Source organism: Chelonia mydas, chromosome 3 (genome assembly GCF_015237465.2).
Source record: "Chelonia mydas isolate rCheMyd1 chromosome 3, rCheMyd1.pri.v2, whole genome shotgun sequence".
NCBI lineage: Eukaryota > Metazoa > Chordata > Testudines > Cheloniidae > Chelonia > Chelonia mydas.
This window is the reverse complement of record NC_057851.1, coordinates 197,541,138-197,559,705: the sequence shown is the minus strand read 5'-3', so window position 1 is coordinate 197,559,705 and position 18,568 is coordinate 197,541,138. Positions and strand designations below refer to the sequence as shown.

Sequence of the window (18,568 nt, the reverse complement as noted above, 5' to 3'; positions counted from 1 at the left end):
CTTCAAATATAGCATCAGTGTTTCGGATGTCTGGGACTCTCCTACGAAGCTGGTCGGATTCATTCCTCACAACTGATTAAACACCGATCTGATCCAGATTGTCAGGACACTGTTTATATACCAAAAGACTCCAAAGTGACACGACACGTTAGGAGAGAAATGATCCCCTTCCTCCCAAATTAAAAACAACCACTTATACACGGAGACGCAAAATGCCTTTCGCACCAGGAAATGACTTGATGTGGTTTATGGTCTGCGTGGTGGCAAGATTAAGGTCTACAATCAAGTGAACCATTAAAAGCAAGATTAATTGAAACCTTTCAACCAATGTTAGCTACTTATTGCTCTGTTTAGAGTGCCAGGGTTGTGGCCAGCCAAATCTTTGTAAGAATAGCCATACATGGTGAGTTTCTGAATTCTTCCTGTCCTCCGTCAAATGTTTTATTAGACAATAAACTGTGAATTATAAACACAAGCAGAGAGCAGCATTTGGAAATGCTACATGAGCAAAAGACCACGGATGGCTTTATAGTCTGCAATACAGTAACAACTGGATTCAGAATGACAGGTCATCAGTGAGGTAGCTCAACAATAAGGGATATAACAGTTTGCACATCATAAGGTACAGAGACAGAGTTCAGAGGAAATCTAAGGCTTCAGAAACTAAATGGTTCATCTTCCAAAAGAATAATCTAGTGACAAAAGCAATTTAGAATCCATCCAGGCATACAAGTAAATTTTAAAAATAAATGCTGAAACACTGAAACCAATGTACGACAAACTTTTGTTGTTGTTGTTAATGAATCACTGCTATTCAGCTATTTAGCAGGAATTATGTTCTTGCCTGGGGTTACCCTGGTAACAATAAGAAAAGGAGTACTTCATCGGATGCTGTAGCTCACGAAAGCTTATGCTCAAATAAATTGGTTAGTCTTTAAGGTGCCGCAAGTACTCCTTTTCTTTTTGCGAATACAGACTAACACGGCTGCTACTCTGAAAGCTGGTAACAATAACTCCTTCCTTGACAAATACATTTTATAAATGTACTACTACATCTAACAAAGAAGCAAACATCACAGCCTTTAATTTCCCCTCTCAGAGGAGTTAAAGGGACAGGACTAAAATTTCCTGGGCTTTCACACAACAGCAGTTTCCGTAGTCTGCTATTTCTCTGCTCTCACTGCACTCTGCCAGTTTTCAAAGGCTATTCTGCCTCTGCATCTGATAGAAATGTCACCAAATGCAAGATCCTGTAGATGGAGCGGCTGCCTCTAAATTTTGGTGGCAAGCAGAAAGTGTCTAGAAGATCTAGATTGACTATGCCTAAAAGAGTTAAATGTACCAAGGCAGAAACTTTTGTCAATAGAATTTTTTTTAAGGGCGAGAGGAATACGATACTCTTCAATTACAAACTTTTCGGACAGATACTTGTGCTCTGCATTAGTTGTATTGTTAAAGTTCATTGCGTCCCCAAGACTACAGCAATCCATATCAAACACCAGCAGGCGATAAGGTAGCGTAATTTGTTTAATAAAGTGTTTTCTTTTTTAAAAAAAAGTTTTATAAGACACACGTATTTCATGATAAATGATCAATGATACATGAAAAAAGACTGCACTCCCAAACCTGGTGTTAGACAGAGATTGTACAATATATGATAATGTACACAGATATACACATTGCTATGGGAACGGGCAGCACATGACACCACACAACGAAAATGAAAATTCAAGCTTGCTTTGAGATAGCTCCAGAATTAAAGTCAGAATTTGAGGAAAACTGAATTTATTTTTGGAAACTGATCATGTGCTCTGTTATCATATGTTCCATTACAATCGGCATGAAAACAGTCACCCTTCATTCACTAACCAGGTGAAAACAGACGCAGAAACACAGAAAAAAGCTGTGAATCATTTTCACTACTACAGATACATTTTACCTGAAACTGATAACATTCCTTTGTCTGTTTTTAGGACAGAATGATGGAGAGTCACAATTTCTTAGTTCTGTTTTCCTGCTTTTCTTTCTTTTCCAAAGTCTTTTAAGATCGACGCTGAGGATAACGTAAACTGTGAATTCTTAAGGATCCAACATAGCCTTTGTATGACAAACTGTTAAATGCAAAAAGAAATACGAATATCACTAGAGACATACAGGAAACTTACAGACCACATGAAGAAAAATACCTTTGCTTGCAGTCACGTGAAGTCTCCTCCATGAACATTTTTCCCTTTGCCAGGCACACCCCACTTATCTACACCACTCTAGATCAGACCTCCATTTAAAAACCAGGGTAAAAATACATGGCTGAGTAGCTAAAATAAATAACTAATGGCACCCCACAAAAAGGAACAGCCCCCATTCAGTGGAAGATATGCAGATTTGTATCTACGCAGTGTAATGGTGAGGCCAAAATTGTTGGGCTATTAACAAGATGTAGCAAAAATTTACTAAGTGCTTCCCCTTCCCCCAATATTAAAACAAGATGTTGCAAACACGACCAGCGTCTGTTGCTCTGAAGTATAGACCATATAATAGTAAGCCCTTAAAGTAACCCTCTCTACCTTCTGGCTTGATTTCAGCAGTTATATGTCACAGAAACCTCATTTGTTTTGATTGCAGTGAAGAGAGACAAATAATTCTCATATGCATAACAAAACTTCTTCGGTAAACAGCACTTAATTAGATCTCATTAGAAATCCTGCATTCTCATCTGTCAAACCCCCGCATACATACTGCCATGGGTCAGAGCTCCTTTTGTTTACTAAAGTATATCGTAAATAGTGTCCGCAAAAATACAGTAATGGCAACTGGCCAGTGGAAATGTTAGATTTACTGAATGTGTAATATGCCACTCCAGTACTAAAAATGAAGGGATCATCTAGTTTATCAGGAGACGTTTTGAAGAGTGAACTGTAGGCTAGCTGGTGTTAGTAAGCCAGCAGGATGTTAACAGGTAGAGAACATTAACAGAGCCGAGGACTGGAGCATGGGACTGCATACTCTATGATTCCAAGACAAAGAAATGCTTCCACTTAAAGGTTTCTCAAGATCTTCCCTGAACAGACTAAAGCCCTTATAGAGAACCTCCTCGTGCAACTTTATTCATTCATTCGCTTGGATCCAATAGGTATGGGACCTACCATACTGTGGAATTCATCCCTGTAGCCCTATGCACCAAGTGGCATCACAGATCAAAGCAGTTTCTAACCAACAGCTGATAAATCATAGTCCAGCCTGAGCTCTATAGCTACAGCATTTGAGAGGAGGGACCAGGTCTAACTTAGTCACTGTGGTAATAAATGAAAACGATTAACAAACTGAGATCTCAAAGAGCCATTCAAGAGAAGCACTGCCTTCCTATTAGCAAAGGAGAAAATTTTCAAAGGTGCCCAAGTGATTTAAGCAATTGTGTCCTATTGATTTTCAGTGGGAAGCAGGCCCATCTCTTGGGCACCTTTGAAAATTCTACCCAGATCAGTAGAAGTGTTCAAAGAAAGGGTGGGAAGCCCTGTCTTAGAGCCCTCAACCATGTCCGAGATTACAAGATACTCAGGGACGTGGCAATTAAAGAGGACTATATGTCGGACCAAAACGTCTCGATAGCAGCTGCCAGGATGAACGAAAAGGGCCATTTGTCCAAGTCATCCTCAAAAATATTTAGAAATATTAGGAAGGTAGGGAGTCATAACTGGATGACTCATTTCTGGTCTCTTTTCCACTTTTAGATTGATTCCATAGCAACTCTTGGAGACAATGTTTTCTGGAGATAAATTATGGTGGCCACTGCTTTCACAGAGATGCCTCACTATTAGGGAAAGCCAGGAGGGCAAAATATCTCAGTGCCTCTTAATGCTGAAGAGGACAAAGAATAGGATTTCCAGACAGGCCACCAGAGAGATTGAGAATAAGAATTTACTAGACTCCAGCTAGAATCAGGTCCAGATTCAGCTAAATCTCTATACACTAGATCTGGATTATGGCAGACATGAGTGGCTGTCAGGAGTTAAGAAGTTTCTCCCAAAGGCATTTATTACCACGCTCAGAACTGTGGGGAATGGATTCTAATAATCCTATCAACTGTCAGGATGTGGGGTATTCTCTCAGCCCCAAAGAGTCACAGCTGTTTTTGTTTTTACAAATAATATTTTTATGACTGTTACCACTGAGTGCATTATTTTCACTTAAGTATATTATAGGCCAAGACAAAGTTCAGGTCTCTTGGGTCAAACTAACAACAGACCCAGCAGGGCTTGATTCTCATTTACACCAAGGCTATTTTACGCTTCTCTGGCAGAGTAAAGGGGCCTTCAAATGGAAGGAAATTACATTTGTACCCACTTTAATGCCCCCTCTGTGCTGCCATTGTGGTGTAAAACTGCTTGGGTGTAAATGAGAATCAAGCCCAGATGTTTTTAAAGACAAGGGATTTTGAGGAATAAAGCAGCGAACAACATACCAGGAAAGCCTGAGGTGTTGTGTCTGGAAAAGAAGGATGAAAAAGTATAATTGATGATGCAGTTAGTGTACACAATGGATATAAATATGAGAAAGGGCTTTAGCTGGGAGAGAGAGAGAGAGAGAGAGAGAGAGAGAGAAAACAAATTATTATTACAATTGGTCTGGTAGGTCTTGATTGATGGAACCTGGAGTGTGACAACCCAACAGCTGATTTGTGAATCCATAGTGACAGAATAAGATAAGGTGGGAGCAAGATTAATCTGCTCAGGGGAGGATATTTCTTTCTAGTCACACCAAGGTCAGATCAGGACAAGAACTGCTGAAAAAAGTATCTTATTCTGCTTAAAGAGTCAGAATATGGAGCTTGACTGTGTCAGAATCTTTTAAAGGAGACACATTACAAACCCTTCTTCACTAGCTGGAACGGGGCTATGGGTATAACTGGTATGCTTATCTCTGCTAATGGAAAAGCCCTGCAGGACTTCTGGCTGGCGTGCCTTAAAGCAAGAGGATAAGAAAAACAGATGCAGCTTTTAGCAATTTTATGTCATTTGATAAAAAACCAAGTCACATTTCTTCCTGATGAATGCAGAACCGTTGATCGCCTGGGAACTTGAACCGAACTGGAAAGTATCTTTGTATCTTCAAAGGAAATTTTGCACAAGATTGTACAGTCATTCATTTTATTCACTTTCTTAGATCTTTCTTGATATATGTGATGTTAAGGCCTCCAAGGATTTTTCAGCTCTTCAGTGTCAGCTTCCAGTGCAAAGCTATGAGAAATCTGCGGCTCACTTTAGCAGGCTCTGTCGGCTTCCTCAAACAGGAACAGCGTACAGGCAACTGCAGCACCAGCTACAAAACGCTCTACCATCACGGAGTCCCCTCTTTGTTTTAAATTTTGCTTCACGCACCCGCCACTGGATTTAGCCATTTCAGTGCAGCTGAACTAATGCATGGCAGGCTGGCAAGTCATCAAACGCCACAAAAAGAAATAAAGAACAAGATGCAAACCTGGACAATGGATTCAGGTACACACGGTTCTGATTCTTCAGCTGAAATACTGAGCAAATTTTTTTAAAAGTACCATCATTTCACCAGGAGCGGGTCTCATAAAAATAAGAGAAATTAAAAATGAAAGAAACATATATGGTAACATAGTTCACTCCTCGGCCTACGACCATCCCCTGCCGTATAACCTTAAATGCTTTGTCCAATCGAGTTTTGAGTCAGACATTCACGGGGGTTTTCGCCACTACTTTATAAAGCTTGTGTAACACACCTCACTGTCAGGAAACTGTTTTCCAAAAACCCATTTTAGACGAAAGGTACGCCTGACCAGAGATGTGCTGTCAAAATGTTAACAGGGGGCTTCCCTAAAAATGTTAGCCTTGGAGGTTCATGCAATGTCCCCTAAGCAAAAAACCACCTCCAAAACCAACAGCCTGCTCACCGATCCAAATCCACCTATTTATTCCCTGCTCTTCCCTAACCCCTTAACAAACCAGAGGCTGGGAGTGGGCAACAGGGCATGGAGCATTTGGGTGATTGCCTATTCTGTTTATTCCCTCTGGGGCACCTGGCATTGGCCGCTGTGGGAAGACAGGATACTGGGCTAGATGGACCTTTGGTCTGACCCAATCTGGCTGTTCTTAACCATCAATTCCATATTCGTATTTCCCCACAATCCATTAATTACATTCTCCCCTGCAACCATCAATCTTTCAACACCTCCCCTATCCTTGTGCCCTACAGCCCACCATGCTCCTCCTTCCAAGCACATGTCCAGTTTCTTCCACATACAAGATTTTTTTTTTTTAAGATAGAGTTGACTTTGTCAGAATCTTTTAAAAAGGAGACACCATAAACCAGGCTTCGCTAGCTGGAACAAGGCTGGGGATGGTATGATTTTTGCTGCTAATGGAAAAGTCCTATAAAACCTTCTGGCTCATGTGCATTAAAGCACCAGGATAAGAAAAAGAAAGTAGCTTTTAGCAGTTTTGTGTCCATTTGACAAAATAAGCAAGTCACATTTCTTTCTGATATATATATGCAGAACTGTTGATTACCTTGGAACACTAACTGAACCTGAAGACATTTTCTTATCTTCAAAGGAAATTTTGCACAAGATTGTACAGTTTTTCCATCTCCCAAACCATCAATCCTTCCATTCCACCCCTATTCTTCTACCCTTTAAACCACCATGCTACCCCTTCCACATGTCCAATTTCTTCCACACAAGCCATCTGAAAATTCTGGCTAAATGAGAGTAAGGAACATCCTACTCCGGAAAACAAGAGAGACATGAAAGCTTCTGTAAATGAAAATGCCACCAATTAAGATGTTTCCACACCTCTGACTATTTCATGTATCTCCACAAATACAAGAAAATGATCAACAACTGAGGAAAATACCCACAGAACAAAATTAGTGGAGAATTAAAACATTCCAGACAAAAAGAAAAAAAGCCCACAAGAGCACTGACCCCTCTTGACACATACATGAGGGTCTGAAAAGCAAAAGTATGGAGCTATGCAGTGACGACGATGAACTACTGTCTAACTGCTCGCTGAAAATTGCAGACAGGTCTTTGGTGACATTGTATAAGCAAAAGTTTGTATCTGATAATTATCATGAACTGAAGAAAGTCCATCTGTGTTGTGAATGAAAAAGACTTTCCTTTTTTTCCTCCAGAAAAGAAGCCTCGCTATTCTTGTTTGTTCAGTTTACACGGAACATGTCCATTTTCTCCACGTGCCGCTGCTTCGCATTCAGGAAAATGGTAGATGCCAGTCACCTGGCGTCAAGTTTTCAAATACCAAAAGCAAGGTCCTGTCAGAATGTTGCATTGCAGATCTGTGACGTCTCCTTTCGTTCAGATGATTTTATTAAATTAAGTGGCATTTTGCATTTCCACCAATGTGGAACATAAGAGCTTTAAAACCTACAAAAAGCTTAAGAATGACATTTACAACACATTAACAAAAGAAGACTTAAACCCAAAAGAGTAAGGTACATTTATTCCACTAATCCCAGGCACAAAAGAATTTACTACTTACAATCCCTTTCCAAAGATATAGTTTCAAAAATGTATGACAACTCCTATATTATTCCACCTATTTTTAAATCAAGATTGGATGTTTTCCTAAAAAATATGCTCTCGTTCAAAACAGGAACTAATTCAGGAAAGTCCTAAGGCCTGTGCTGTAAAGGAGGTCAGACAAGATGATCACAATGGTTTTATAACCTATGAATCTACTCTTCTTATAGGAAAAGAAGCATTGACATATGGCACCAAACTAGTGGTCCATCTGTTCCAGTATCCCATCGCTGAAAGTGGTCAATTCCAGGTACTAGTTAATGGCCAGTTTCTTCTTCTTTTGTTTGTAATTATAAAACAAAAAAGATGCCCTAAAACATGAGGGTTTATATCCCTATTTTAAATACCATCCAATGCCAAATGGATGTCCTCATAAACGATATCTATGTCTAATTCTTTTAGACATTTACATAAGTCATACGAATGGATCATCTGACTCCTACGAAGATCTAGGATTCAATGTTATATTGTGGCAATGCCTATCGCAGGTTAATTATGAGCTGTATGAAAATATTTCCTTTAATACATTTTAAATGGGTTGTCTTTCTGTTCTTTGAATGCTACTTGTTCTTCTACTATAAGAAAGGATAAATCAGGAGCATCTGATTTACTTCCTGTATACCATTCATTATTATGCATACCTCTACCATATCCTCCTATTCATCTCCTCTAAATTAACAGTCCCAGTCTTGACAGTCTCTCTCTTTACAGAAGCCTGTCTGTGAACTCCTATTTCTGCCATATCTTTAACGAATGCTGTGTAGTTGTAGTCATGTCGGACTCAGGATATTAGAGAGACAAGGTGGGTGAGGTTATATCTTTTGTTGAACCAACTTCTGTGGGTGAGAAAAACAAGCTTTCAAGCCACACAGTGCTCTTCTTCAGGGATGGGAAAGGAACTCCCAGCATCATCATAAAATACAAGGTGGAACAGATTGTTAGCATAAGTAGTTAGTACATATTGTAAGGGACCATTCAAGCAGCCCTACAGTCATAGGACAAAAAGATGGGGTTAGTGGGTCACAGATTGTTGGAATAAGTCATAAATCCAGCGTCTCTGTTCAGTCCATGATTGTTTGTGTCTAGCAGAGTAATAAATTTAAGCTCCCAGGCTCATCTTTGAAAGTGTTGTGCAGATTTCCTTTGAGGACGAGGGCTGATAGGTCAGATCTAGAGTGATTGCTTTGTGAAAAGTGTTCACCCGCAGATGATAGGGTGTTTTTGTTTTTTATCATTTTCCTGTGCGAGTTCATTTGAGAGCATAGTGATATGCTCCGAGGAGAAAGTCCGGGATACACACCTTAACACACACAAAACCACATTCACCGAACATGGGCACTCCACCAGAGAAGTCGTTCACATTGTGGAACAGGCCACCCAAATACCCTGAGAGAACCTGCTTCAACACAGAAATAAAACGCTCTCTGACCACACCCCTAGTTGTCACGTACCACCTCACACTGGAACCCATATGGGATAGCATCAAAGAACTACAGCCCATACTCTATGGGGACACCATCCTGGAAGAAATCTTTCCTAACCCCCCTCTTCTGGCCTTCAAACACCCCCCCCAACCTCTCTAAGCTCCTCCTCAGAAGCAAGCTCCCCACAGACCAGGACCCGAAAACAACTCAAAGCATCATCAGACCCTGCCAGAACAACAGATGCCAAACCTGCAGACTTATCTCCACTGCTACAATGATCAACACACATCAAGATCCATGGGTCCTACACATGCCTATCACAAGATGTGGTGTACTTCCTCCAGTGCACTAAACGCCCCAACAACTATGTGGGTGAAACTGGACAATCTCTACACTCCAACAAACTCTCACAGGAAAATGATAAAAGACAAAAACACCCTATCACCTGCAGGTGAACATGGTTCACAAAATGATCACTCTATATACATATTTGTAGTTTGAAATGCAAAACATACAACTTTAGAGTTCATTTTAATGTTTGAAGTGTCTGGGTTTAAAGAAGCAGGGTATATTGTTTGGAAATAAATGCTTAAGAACTTTGCTACTTGAGTTCATAAAACTCAAAGATATCTTGAAATGCTACGTGTGTGTATATAAATATGTGCAGACCTATATTCAACCTTGGGCTGAATTTTTGGGGGAAAGTTTCACCTAAACAAGTTTAGCTGTTTCAGAGAATGAGATTAAGAAGAAAGATGTTTTGTCCATTTAAAAAAAATTGTAACTGTTTTGTTGAGATATTCTAGCTTCTCCCTGGCTTTGCAGCAGGGACTTGAAATTTGGTAAGGGATTCCCCGCCGTATCTGGGGTGTGCCTTTTGCTGTCCCCAGGAAAATCCACCCACATTTGGCCAAGTTATAACTCTCTGAAAATCTCAGTTTGCACGTGAGCAGTAGAGACATGTTCGAATTTGGCAGCTAAATTCTTTGGAGCTCCTATCTACACTGAGCACGTTCCATGCCAGGGCTGCGGTGGCTGAGCCGGATTTTGCCTGCAATTGCTCCGTCTGGCAGCCAGAAATCACTGTAGTGTCAGGCACCATAACTAAGAGTAAGGATTCAGAGTAACAGCCGTGTTAGTCTGTATTCGCAAAAAGAAAAGGAGTACTTGTGGCACCTTAGAGACTAACCAATTTATTTGAGCATAAGCTTTCGTGAGCTCACGAAAGCTTATGCTCAAATAAATTGGTTAGTCTCTAAGGTGCCACAAGTACTCCCTTTCTTTTTAAGAGTAAGGAGACACTCTCTCCAGTGCTCCCAATGCACCCCATGCTGGTGGTATAAGCAGCAAGCAGGAGGAATCATCCTGAATGGAAGGCAGAGGGTGAGCAGCTGGGAGGGTCCTAGTTTCAGCCCCAAGAGGATTCCGTAACCTAGGCTAATATAAGGGTAGCTTTAGAAAAGATTGTACCTTTTCCTACATAGCCAAGGATTTTTCAGAAGTGTACCTGCCAATAGTCACAACTGCGAGCCAAATTCACACTTGGGCCTTGTCTACAGACAGCTCCTACTGGTGCTGCCACCATTTCTGCTGGTAGTCCTGGTGGAAGCCTTAGTATGTGCAAGGTTTTGAGTGATTTCCAGCATTTTAACTGCTAGGGGAGAGATTTCGTGCTGCACCTCTGTGAGGCACAGTGCAGAACTTGCCACCCAGCTGGAGAGGAGTTGGGTGAAGGCTATGGTGGCGGTGGCTTTAACCAATTTTGCTCTCTCCTAATCCTGGTCTGCTCCGGGGGCTGGAGAGGCAGCTGGCTTCCCTATGGACTGCGTGTTGCGACTCTGCCTTCAACACACCCCTCCTACCACCAACCCCTGGCACTCCCCCTACACCAGGGCTTGCAGTGGGGTCCTGAGAAGGCAGCCAGAGTTCTTTATTATGGGAGTCCTCTCCTGGCTGGAACCAGGGCTTTCAGACCTTCTTTGTGCTTGGACCCTTTCACCCAGCATAAACGTGGGGCAGAACGGGGCTGAGGATCTCACTCGGTCATGTACACCACAGTCTGGGTTCGGGGTTAGTAGAGGTGTTGGAATTGCAGCCAATAATAAACGAGAAAAAAGTGACTGTTCAAGAAGCTGAACTGAAGAGGAGATATACTTTTGAATTCTCTAAATCAAAGATGCTGTCATCTCCAAGTTAGCTGTCTCCTTTAGGGCCAGGCTGAGGAGACCCTTGTTCACAATGAATAAGTACCTCGCCCAACAAATAGCCCCTTAGGCTAGTCACTGCGAACAAGGGTATCACTATTAGGCCTTTAGGCATTTGCAAGGTGACTGTCAGAGTATCTGGGCAAGTGTCAAGGACTCGTACCTGGGGCCTGCTTTTGAGGATCAAGGTTCCCTTTCAGAAGACACATCTCCCTCTGCTCCACTGCTTGCACTGGGGTCATCCTTATTACGAGGGGCATTTCTTTCTCTACTTGATTCAGAGGGTGCCTTGGTTCTGGTCTTCTCTTTCCTTTGCTGCTGTTTTTCAAGCTTTGCCAGCTATTAACAAAGAGAAAGGAAAAGAACAAACAGAATATTAGACAATAGCACCAAAAACTTCCTGAATTTGAACCTCTCTTCTGCAACTACAATAAAAACATTTTCAATGGTTCCTAACGTCACAAGAAAAGTGAATAATTTATAAGATGTGATCTCAGTGGATTGGAGGTGAATAGAAGAGCGCTCATCCTCATGCTCTTCTTTTGGGAGTGCAGTACCTGGTCATTTGACAATATGGAAAACTGATTAAAGACCTGGATCAAACAAGGAGGGAGAGTTTAATTACAAAGCCCCTGATCCTCAAAGGGACTTAGGCCTCACAATGCTGAGCACTTCGGCACCTAACTTTTAGGCATCTAGAAAAATCACAGGAACACCACTGCAATCCACAAAGCCTGAGTTGGGAGATGGGTGCCTTAGAATGCTATCTGCAAAATCCAGTACACTGGGCAGGAAACCAACGAGGACAGGGCGGGTATGCTAAATACCTCACCCTTTCTCAGAGACAGGCTCTTAAGTCCAGGCGACATGGAGGCACCTATCTCTGCTTAGAGAACCATGAATGGGAACCCACCTGGAGTCAGCCACACTCACTCTCTCTGGCCCAATGACTATTTAAGTATTTATTCACAGTGAAACAGTCATTGGACCAGAGAGACAATGAGAATGACTCTGTAGTCCAGAGGTTAGGGCGGCCACCTGGGAGACCCAGGGTCCAATCAGCCTGCTCCAATCACTCTTTTATTATCTATCCACAGTGGAACAGCTTCAATGGGAGAGAGTGAGGGGGCCACACACCAGGATATCCCATAGCTCAGTGGTCAGAGCACTCTCCTGAGAGGTGGGAGACCCCTGGGCAAATCCTCTCCCGCCTTCTGGCAGAGAGGGGATGGAATTGAACCTACGTCTTCTACATCCCAGGGGGGTGCTCTAACCACTGGGTTAAAAGTTAAAAAGTGGGCACTACCACCACCTCCTCCTCCTAGATTTGAATAGGATATGATCCGGTAGACGGCCTCTGAGCATGCTTACCAGATCAGACCCCATACTTGGGTTAGGCGGCCAACAAATGTCTTCCCTGGCCTGTGAATCACTCCAGAGCTTCAGCAGGAGAAAGGTATCTGGACACCTAGAGGGAGGGAGCAGCGCGCATGTCCAGAGGCAGAAACTTAGGCACTAAGGGAAATTTTACCCTGAAAACTTAAGCACCAAGTGAGTTTAGATGCCTACAGAATTTGGCAGGAGTTCTGTGAATTGCGGGGGAGCCAAACCCCAGACATAGGTGCCTACCCCCAAACTTAGTTGTTTAAGTCTGGGGTTTAGATGCCTAAGTCCCTTTGTGGATCTGGGCCAAAGCTCTTGTAGAATTCCAGTGGAAACTCACCAGCTGTACAGCCTCGCGTTTTAGAGGGGCTTCATAATTTCAGCCATTTCTTATTCTGTAATGTTATGACTAAGGCAAAGCCAGGAACCAAATAAAGACATCCCATGTTCTGAGACCCAGCCTACACGACCATGCTAAAGGGGAATGTTATCTTTCCACAGAAAAACATTTGTATGCTCCAAAGCGAGGAGAACAGAACACCCAATTTCAGCCACATCAGACAGAAATCTCTGCTAACACTGTAGAGCTAATATTCAAAAGGAAAATAATGAAGAAATCATTTCTCAATGTAGAAGCCTTCAACCCAATGTGAAAAACCAAATTAAGTTGAATGTCGGTGTCACTTTGGCATTTATCTCCCATTTTTCAGAGAAGCAGCCTGCAACACACTTCAGGTATGTTGCTTATCAATAGCTACCCTACTGACTAGAGACACTTCATGATTTTAGTTTATCAGTTGATTTGATTTTCTGTAATCTACTGTAATTTATTAAACTGCTTTTTCCAATTTCTTCTGGGTTAATAATGTGTTAGCTGCAAATCATCATTTCAAGGCCATCAGGACTTTTTGGGAATGAAATCAACAGAGAACAAACTGAGCTAGTTTACGTGTTACTATTCAGCAAGCTGAGAAACAGCCTCTTTTTCCTGTCTGAGATGGTATAGTGTAATAGTTTAATTCATGCCATACGGTATATTGATAAGTCATGAGGACAAGTATGTAATATTTCACCCAATGTATATCTATCACCTATATGTACAACAGTCTAAATCCCATATTATATAACATGCGCATTATTTTCCCAGCAATGCTACAGATAATACAGCAAGTGAATGTTTTAGGTGATAATGGAAAATTGGTACATTTGCATCCCAGGAAATCTACGGTACATTTGCACCGCAAACACCAAACAAACAAAAAACCACGGCAGCGAGTCTCAGAGCCCAGGTCAACTGACTTGGGCTTGTGGGGCTCAGAATAGCAGCGTAGATGTTTTCATTTGGGCTGAAGCCCAGGCTTTGAGACCCTGCCCTCTCACTGGGTCTCAGAGCCCAGTCAGTTGACTCAGGCTCGCTGCCGTGGGATTTCTTCTGCGGAGTATTTGTACCCCTAAAGTAGAATTGTTATTTTAAGAACCTTTGTAATTTTTGGCTGTTCAGCCTCTCACAAAGCACTGACAGGTGGTACATGCAGTTCATGCTGGTGGTTATTTATGTTGTGGTAATGGTAAACTCCAAAGGCCCAAATCAGAAGCAGAGCCTCATTGAGCTCAGCCCAGTGTAAACACGACTGTCCCCACTGCAAGGAGTTAACAATCTAATTTAAGAAGCAACACAACAAGTGTGACAAATTGCACAAGGGAAGGAAAAACTGAGGGTGAGGGAACAGAATGGGAACATGCTAACATGAAGAACTCAAACATTCCCAACCAGTTTTAAAAAATGTTATATGTATTTCGATATGTGCAAATAATAAATAAATAAAAACTAACTAAATAAATACCAGCAATCTTCACTCGCTTAGCCCTCAACCTAGCGGTTATCAGTTACATTTATAAATCCGATATTAACCTCCAGCTACACCAATGCAAAGGTGCCATGAGGAGATGGTAGACAAGACCCACTACGACAAACCTCTAAGAAGTTACTCGTGTTACCAATGTGTTTCCTCGTAGAATTACAATCATTCCCTTTACTGAAACACACTTAATCGCAACAATGACCCACCTACCTTAAATAATGGTGGCGGAAACAATCTCTGCTCCAGCTGTGTAACCGTACCTTCCATAACTTTTATTTAATAGTTTGCGATAATGATGTGATTATCTGAACCAGATGAAACCCATTATTTTGTAACCGATGTTCTGCTCCTCATATTATTCAATTGTTTAAAAAACAACATATGGCACCATGAATCAAACACAGTCAAATTTTCTCTGAGAACACTGTGAACCAACCTAAGAAATCTAAGTCTGTACTTTCTGAACTTGGAAAGCAGCAGTGTATGCAAATTGTGGAATTTGCATTATGAAGCAGAAAAGCCACAATGTTTATTCTATATTTTTATATTATATATTTGAAGTGCAAATGGACCAGATATGCTCTTAGGATAACAGTCTTCAAGTTACTGGACAGATGCATGTGAAAACAAAAATACAACCTCGAAAGAAATAGTAAAGACCCATGTATATTTAATGAAATATTTGCAAAGGTCATTTTTATCGGTTGAAACAGTTCATATTTCTAAAAATCAAATAGACTAAACCAAGCAGAATAAGGCACTACAGATAGAAAATTAACTAGAGATCTAAAGGCAACTCCAGATCCATCTCAAAGCAGGTCAGGAATCCAGGTGTCAGTATTTGAATAAACCCCTTTCTTAGAGGATGTGGCATCTTTAATAGACAAAAAATGGGAACTGAGATAACCGGGTAATTCAGTCCTGTCCCTGGGTTGCAGTGGTCGAAATGGCAGTATTCTCCCCCCAAAATGGAAAAGATGTAACAAATGGCTTGAAGAAAAAAAGGTGCCCACCTTTTTAGTTGCTAAATTAGCCTACAACTTGTGTCATACATGGGATGTAGTATCTATTACATAATACTTTATTAAAAGATTAAAAAGCAGATTGTTACCCTCAGCAAAAATACAAAGAACTCGTGAATGACATGTATGAGACAACAATCTAACTATGTACTTATATGCTACCATCACCGTACCATTAATCCGTGGGTCAGAGTTCAGATACTTGGGATGTGATCAAATAAGTATTCCTAGTACAAGACTTATTTTGACCTTCGCTTTTCACTTCCTTGCTTTTAAGAGCTTGGGTTTGTTAAAATGATGTGATAAGCAAGTACAATGTTGTCACTATGTTTAAAAAGAGTTAAGTTAGTTCCATTTTTTGGCTTTGGATAGAATATAATCTGAATTGTAAACACTCTGGTCCAACAAATCATGTCTTGCAAGTTTTCAATGTATTACTGAACTTTTTATAAAGATCACAATGTCCTTTGAGATGGTTTTAAAAACAAGCATAAGACATTTTATTGTTACCATTACACTGTGTTTGTTGATTTGTTATTGTTGAGAGACTTCATGTGTGCAAATGCTGTAGTCAATGAAGAGCATTTCCATATTTTCCAAGACATCCTGAGAGGATCACAGACTACATACCTTGTTAAATGAGTATGGGCTGCAAGGGGAGCAATTAAGCCTTCAAACTAATTAGGAAACCATAATTTTCAAATGTAGACCCTGGAAACTCTGACCATCCAATCTACTGATGCAGTGTCCTGGAGCTCATTTGTGTTATCTTTCTGGTCCTCAGCCAGAGAGGGCCAGGGGGAAGGGAGAACACACCATACCAAACCAATCAGTTACACAGAAATAATCCTCCAATTCCACCCATGTGTTCTGAATCAAGAACCCATGGTTATTTCTTTAAATATCAGCTTCAGTTTTGGTTCAACTGCTGACTTCCTGGAGCATAGCAGGAGTCAAAAGTGTCTTGAAATATCTCAGGTGTTGTAAGGCTATTTTTCTCCTCATCCCATATAAAAATGCAAAAGCCCTCACTACACAGAAGGCAACTTCTTCCATTTAATATTGATATTTTCTTTCGTTGTGACTGAGCTGATAATCAAATCATCTGGAACTATGTAAATACACATTTTTTCCACCACTAAAAAAAAAAAGCCCTTAAATAATCAACATGCAGATTAACTGATGTATGCGATAACAATTTTGAAAAAGGTCAACATTTACATCTGGGTTGACAACTTCTGTGCCAAATTCTAGCATTAGGCAATTTAACAGTACATGACAGATCTGAAATCCTAAAACTGGAATTCTTATAATGGAAAGCTTGACAGAACGTTAAGACAGGAGGTTTCATCAACACTGAAATGTCTGCCATTATGTCAGTTGTAGAGTCATGTCATGTCACTTTTAAAAATCAATTTTGCCTTTAATAAAAACGCTCTGAAACAAGCTGGCATATCAAGTGAAAGAAAGCGCAAACTCAAATAAAGTAAAAATCTTAAATGAACCAAACTGTACCATGGAATCTCTTTGGATAGTAATTCCATGCTCTAATAATAAGAATATAGCAGTAGGGATATACTATCGATCACCTGACCAGGATGGTGATAATGACTGTGAAATGCAGAGAGATTAGAGAGGCTATAAAAAACTCAATAATAATGGGGGATTTTAGCTATCCCCATATTGACTGGGTACATGCCACCTGAGGACGGGATGCAAGGACAAAGTTTCTTGATACCTTAAATAACTGCTTCTTGGAGCAGCTCATTCTGGAACCCAAGAGGAGAGGCAATTCTTGATTTAGTCCTATGTGCAGCACAGGATCTGGTCCAAGAGGTGAATATAGCTGAACCGCTTGATAATAGTGACCATAACAATGAAATTTAACATCCCTGGGAGGGGGGAGACACAAAAGCAGCACACTACAGTAGCATTTAATTTCAGAGAGAGGAAGTACACAAAAGTAATGCACACTGGAAAACATAATCCCAACTATACATATAAAATGATGGGGTCTAAATTAGCTGTTACCACTCAAGAAAGAGATCTTGGAGTCCTTGTGGGTAGTTCTCTGAAAACATCCACTCAATGTGCAGCCGCAGTCAAAAAAGCAAACAGAATGTTGGGAATCATTAAAAAAGGGATAGATAAGAAGACAAAAATATCATATTGCCTCTATATAAATCCATGGTACGCCCAACATCTTGAATACTGCATGCAGATCTGGTCGTCCCATTTCAAAAAAGACATATTGGGACTGGAAAAGGTTCAGAAAAGGGCAACAAAAATGATTCGGGGTACAGAACGGCTTCCGTATGAGGAAAGATTAATAAGACTAACCAATTTATTTGAGCATAAGCTTTCATGAGCTACAGCTCACTCCATCGGATGCATACTGTGGAAAATACAGAAGATGTTCTTATACATACAAACCATGAAAAATGGGTGTTTATCACTACAAAAGGTTTTCTCTCCCCCCACCCCACTCTCCGGCTGGTAATAGCTTATCTAAAGTGATCACTCTCCTTACAATGTGTATGATAATCAAGTTGGGCCATTTCCAGCACAAATCCAGGTTTTCTCCCCCCCCCCCCCCCCCCCCCCCCCGCCCCCTTTCCACACACACAAACCCACTCTCCTGTTGGTAATAGCTTATCTAAAGTGATCACTCTCCTTACAATGTGTATGATAATCATGGTGGGCCATTTCCAGCACAAATCCAGGGTTTAACAAGAACGTCTGAGGAAGGGGGGTGGTAGGAAAAAACAAGGGGAAATAGGTTACCTTGCATAATGACTTAACCACTCCCAGTCTCTATTCAAGCCTAAGTTAACTGTATCCAATTTGCAAATGAATTCCAATTCAACAGTCTCTCGCTGGAGTCTGGTTTTGAAGTTTTTCTGTTGTAATATTGCAACTTTCATGTCTGTAATCGCGTGACCAGAGAGATTGAAGTGTTCTCCGACTGGTTTATGAATGTATAATTCTTGACATCTGATTTGTGTCCATTTATTCTTTTACGTAGAGACTGTCCAGTTTGACCAATGTACATGGCAGAGGGGCATTGCTGGCACATGATGGCATATATCACATTGGTAGATGTGCAGGTGAA

General features: G+C 41.0%; 1 protein-coding gene across 1 annotated transcript in view; it reads right to left on the bottom strand.

The window, feature by feature from the left end:
* Positions 1-1,509: 1,509 nt before the first annotated feature.
* The window catches only part of DTD1 (D-aminoacyl-tRNA deacylase 1), a 97,008-nt gene continuing 79,949 nt past the window's right edge, over positions 1,510-18,568 (bottom strand). Inside the window, exons 5-6 of the mRNA XM_037896223.2 lie at positions 11,353-11,528; positions 1,510-2,111 (exon numbers count right to left, since the gene is read on the bottom strand). Coding sequence (XP_037752151.1) covers positions 11,373-11,528 — 156 coding nt within the window. The 3' untranslated portion in view covers positions 1,510-2,111; positions 11,353-11,372. The remainder of the gene's footprint in view (positions 2,112-11,352; positions 11,529-18,568) is intronic.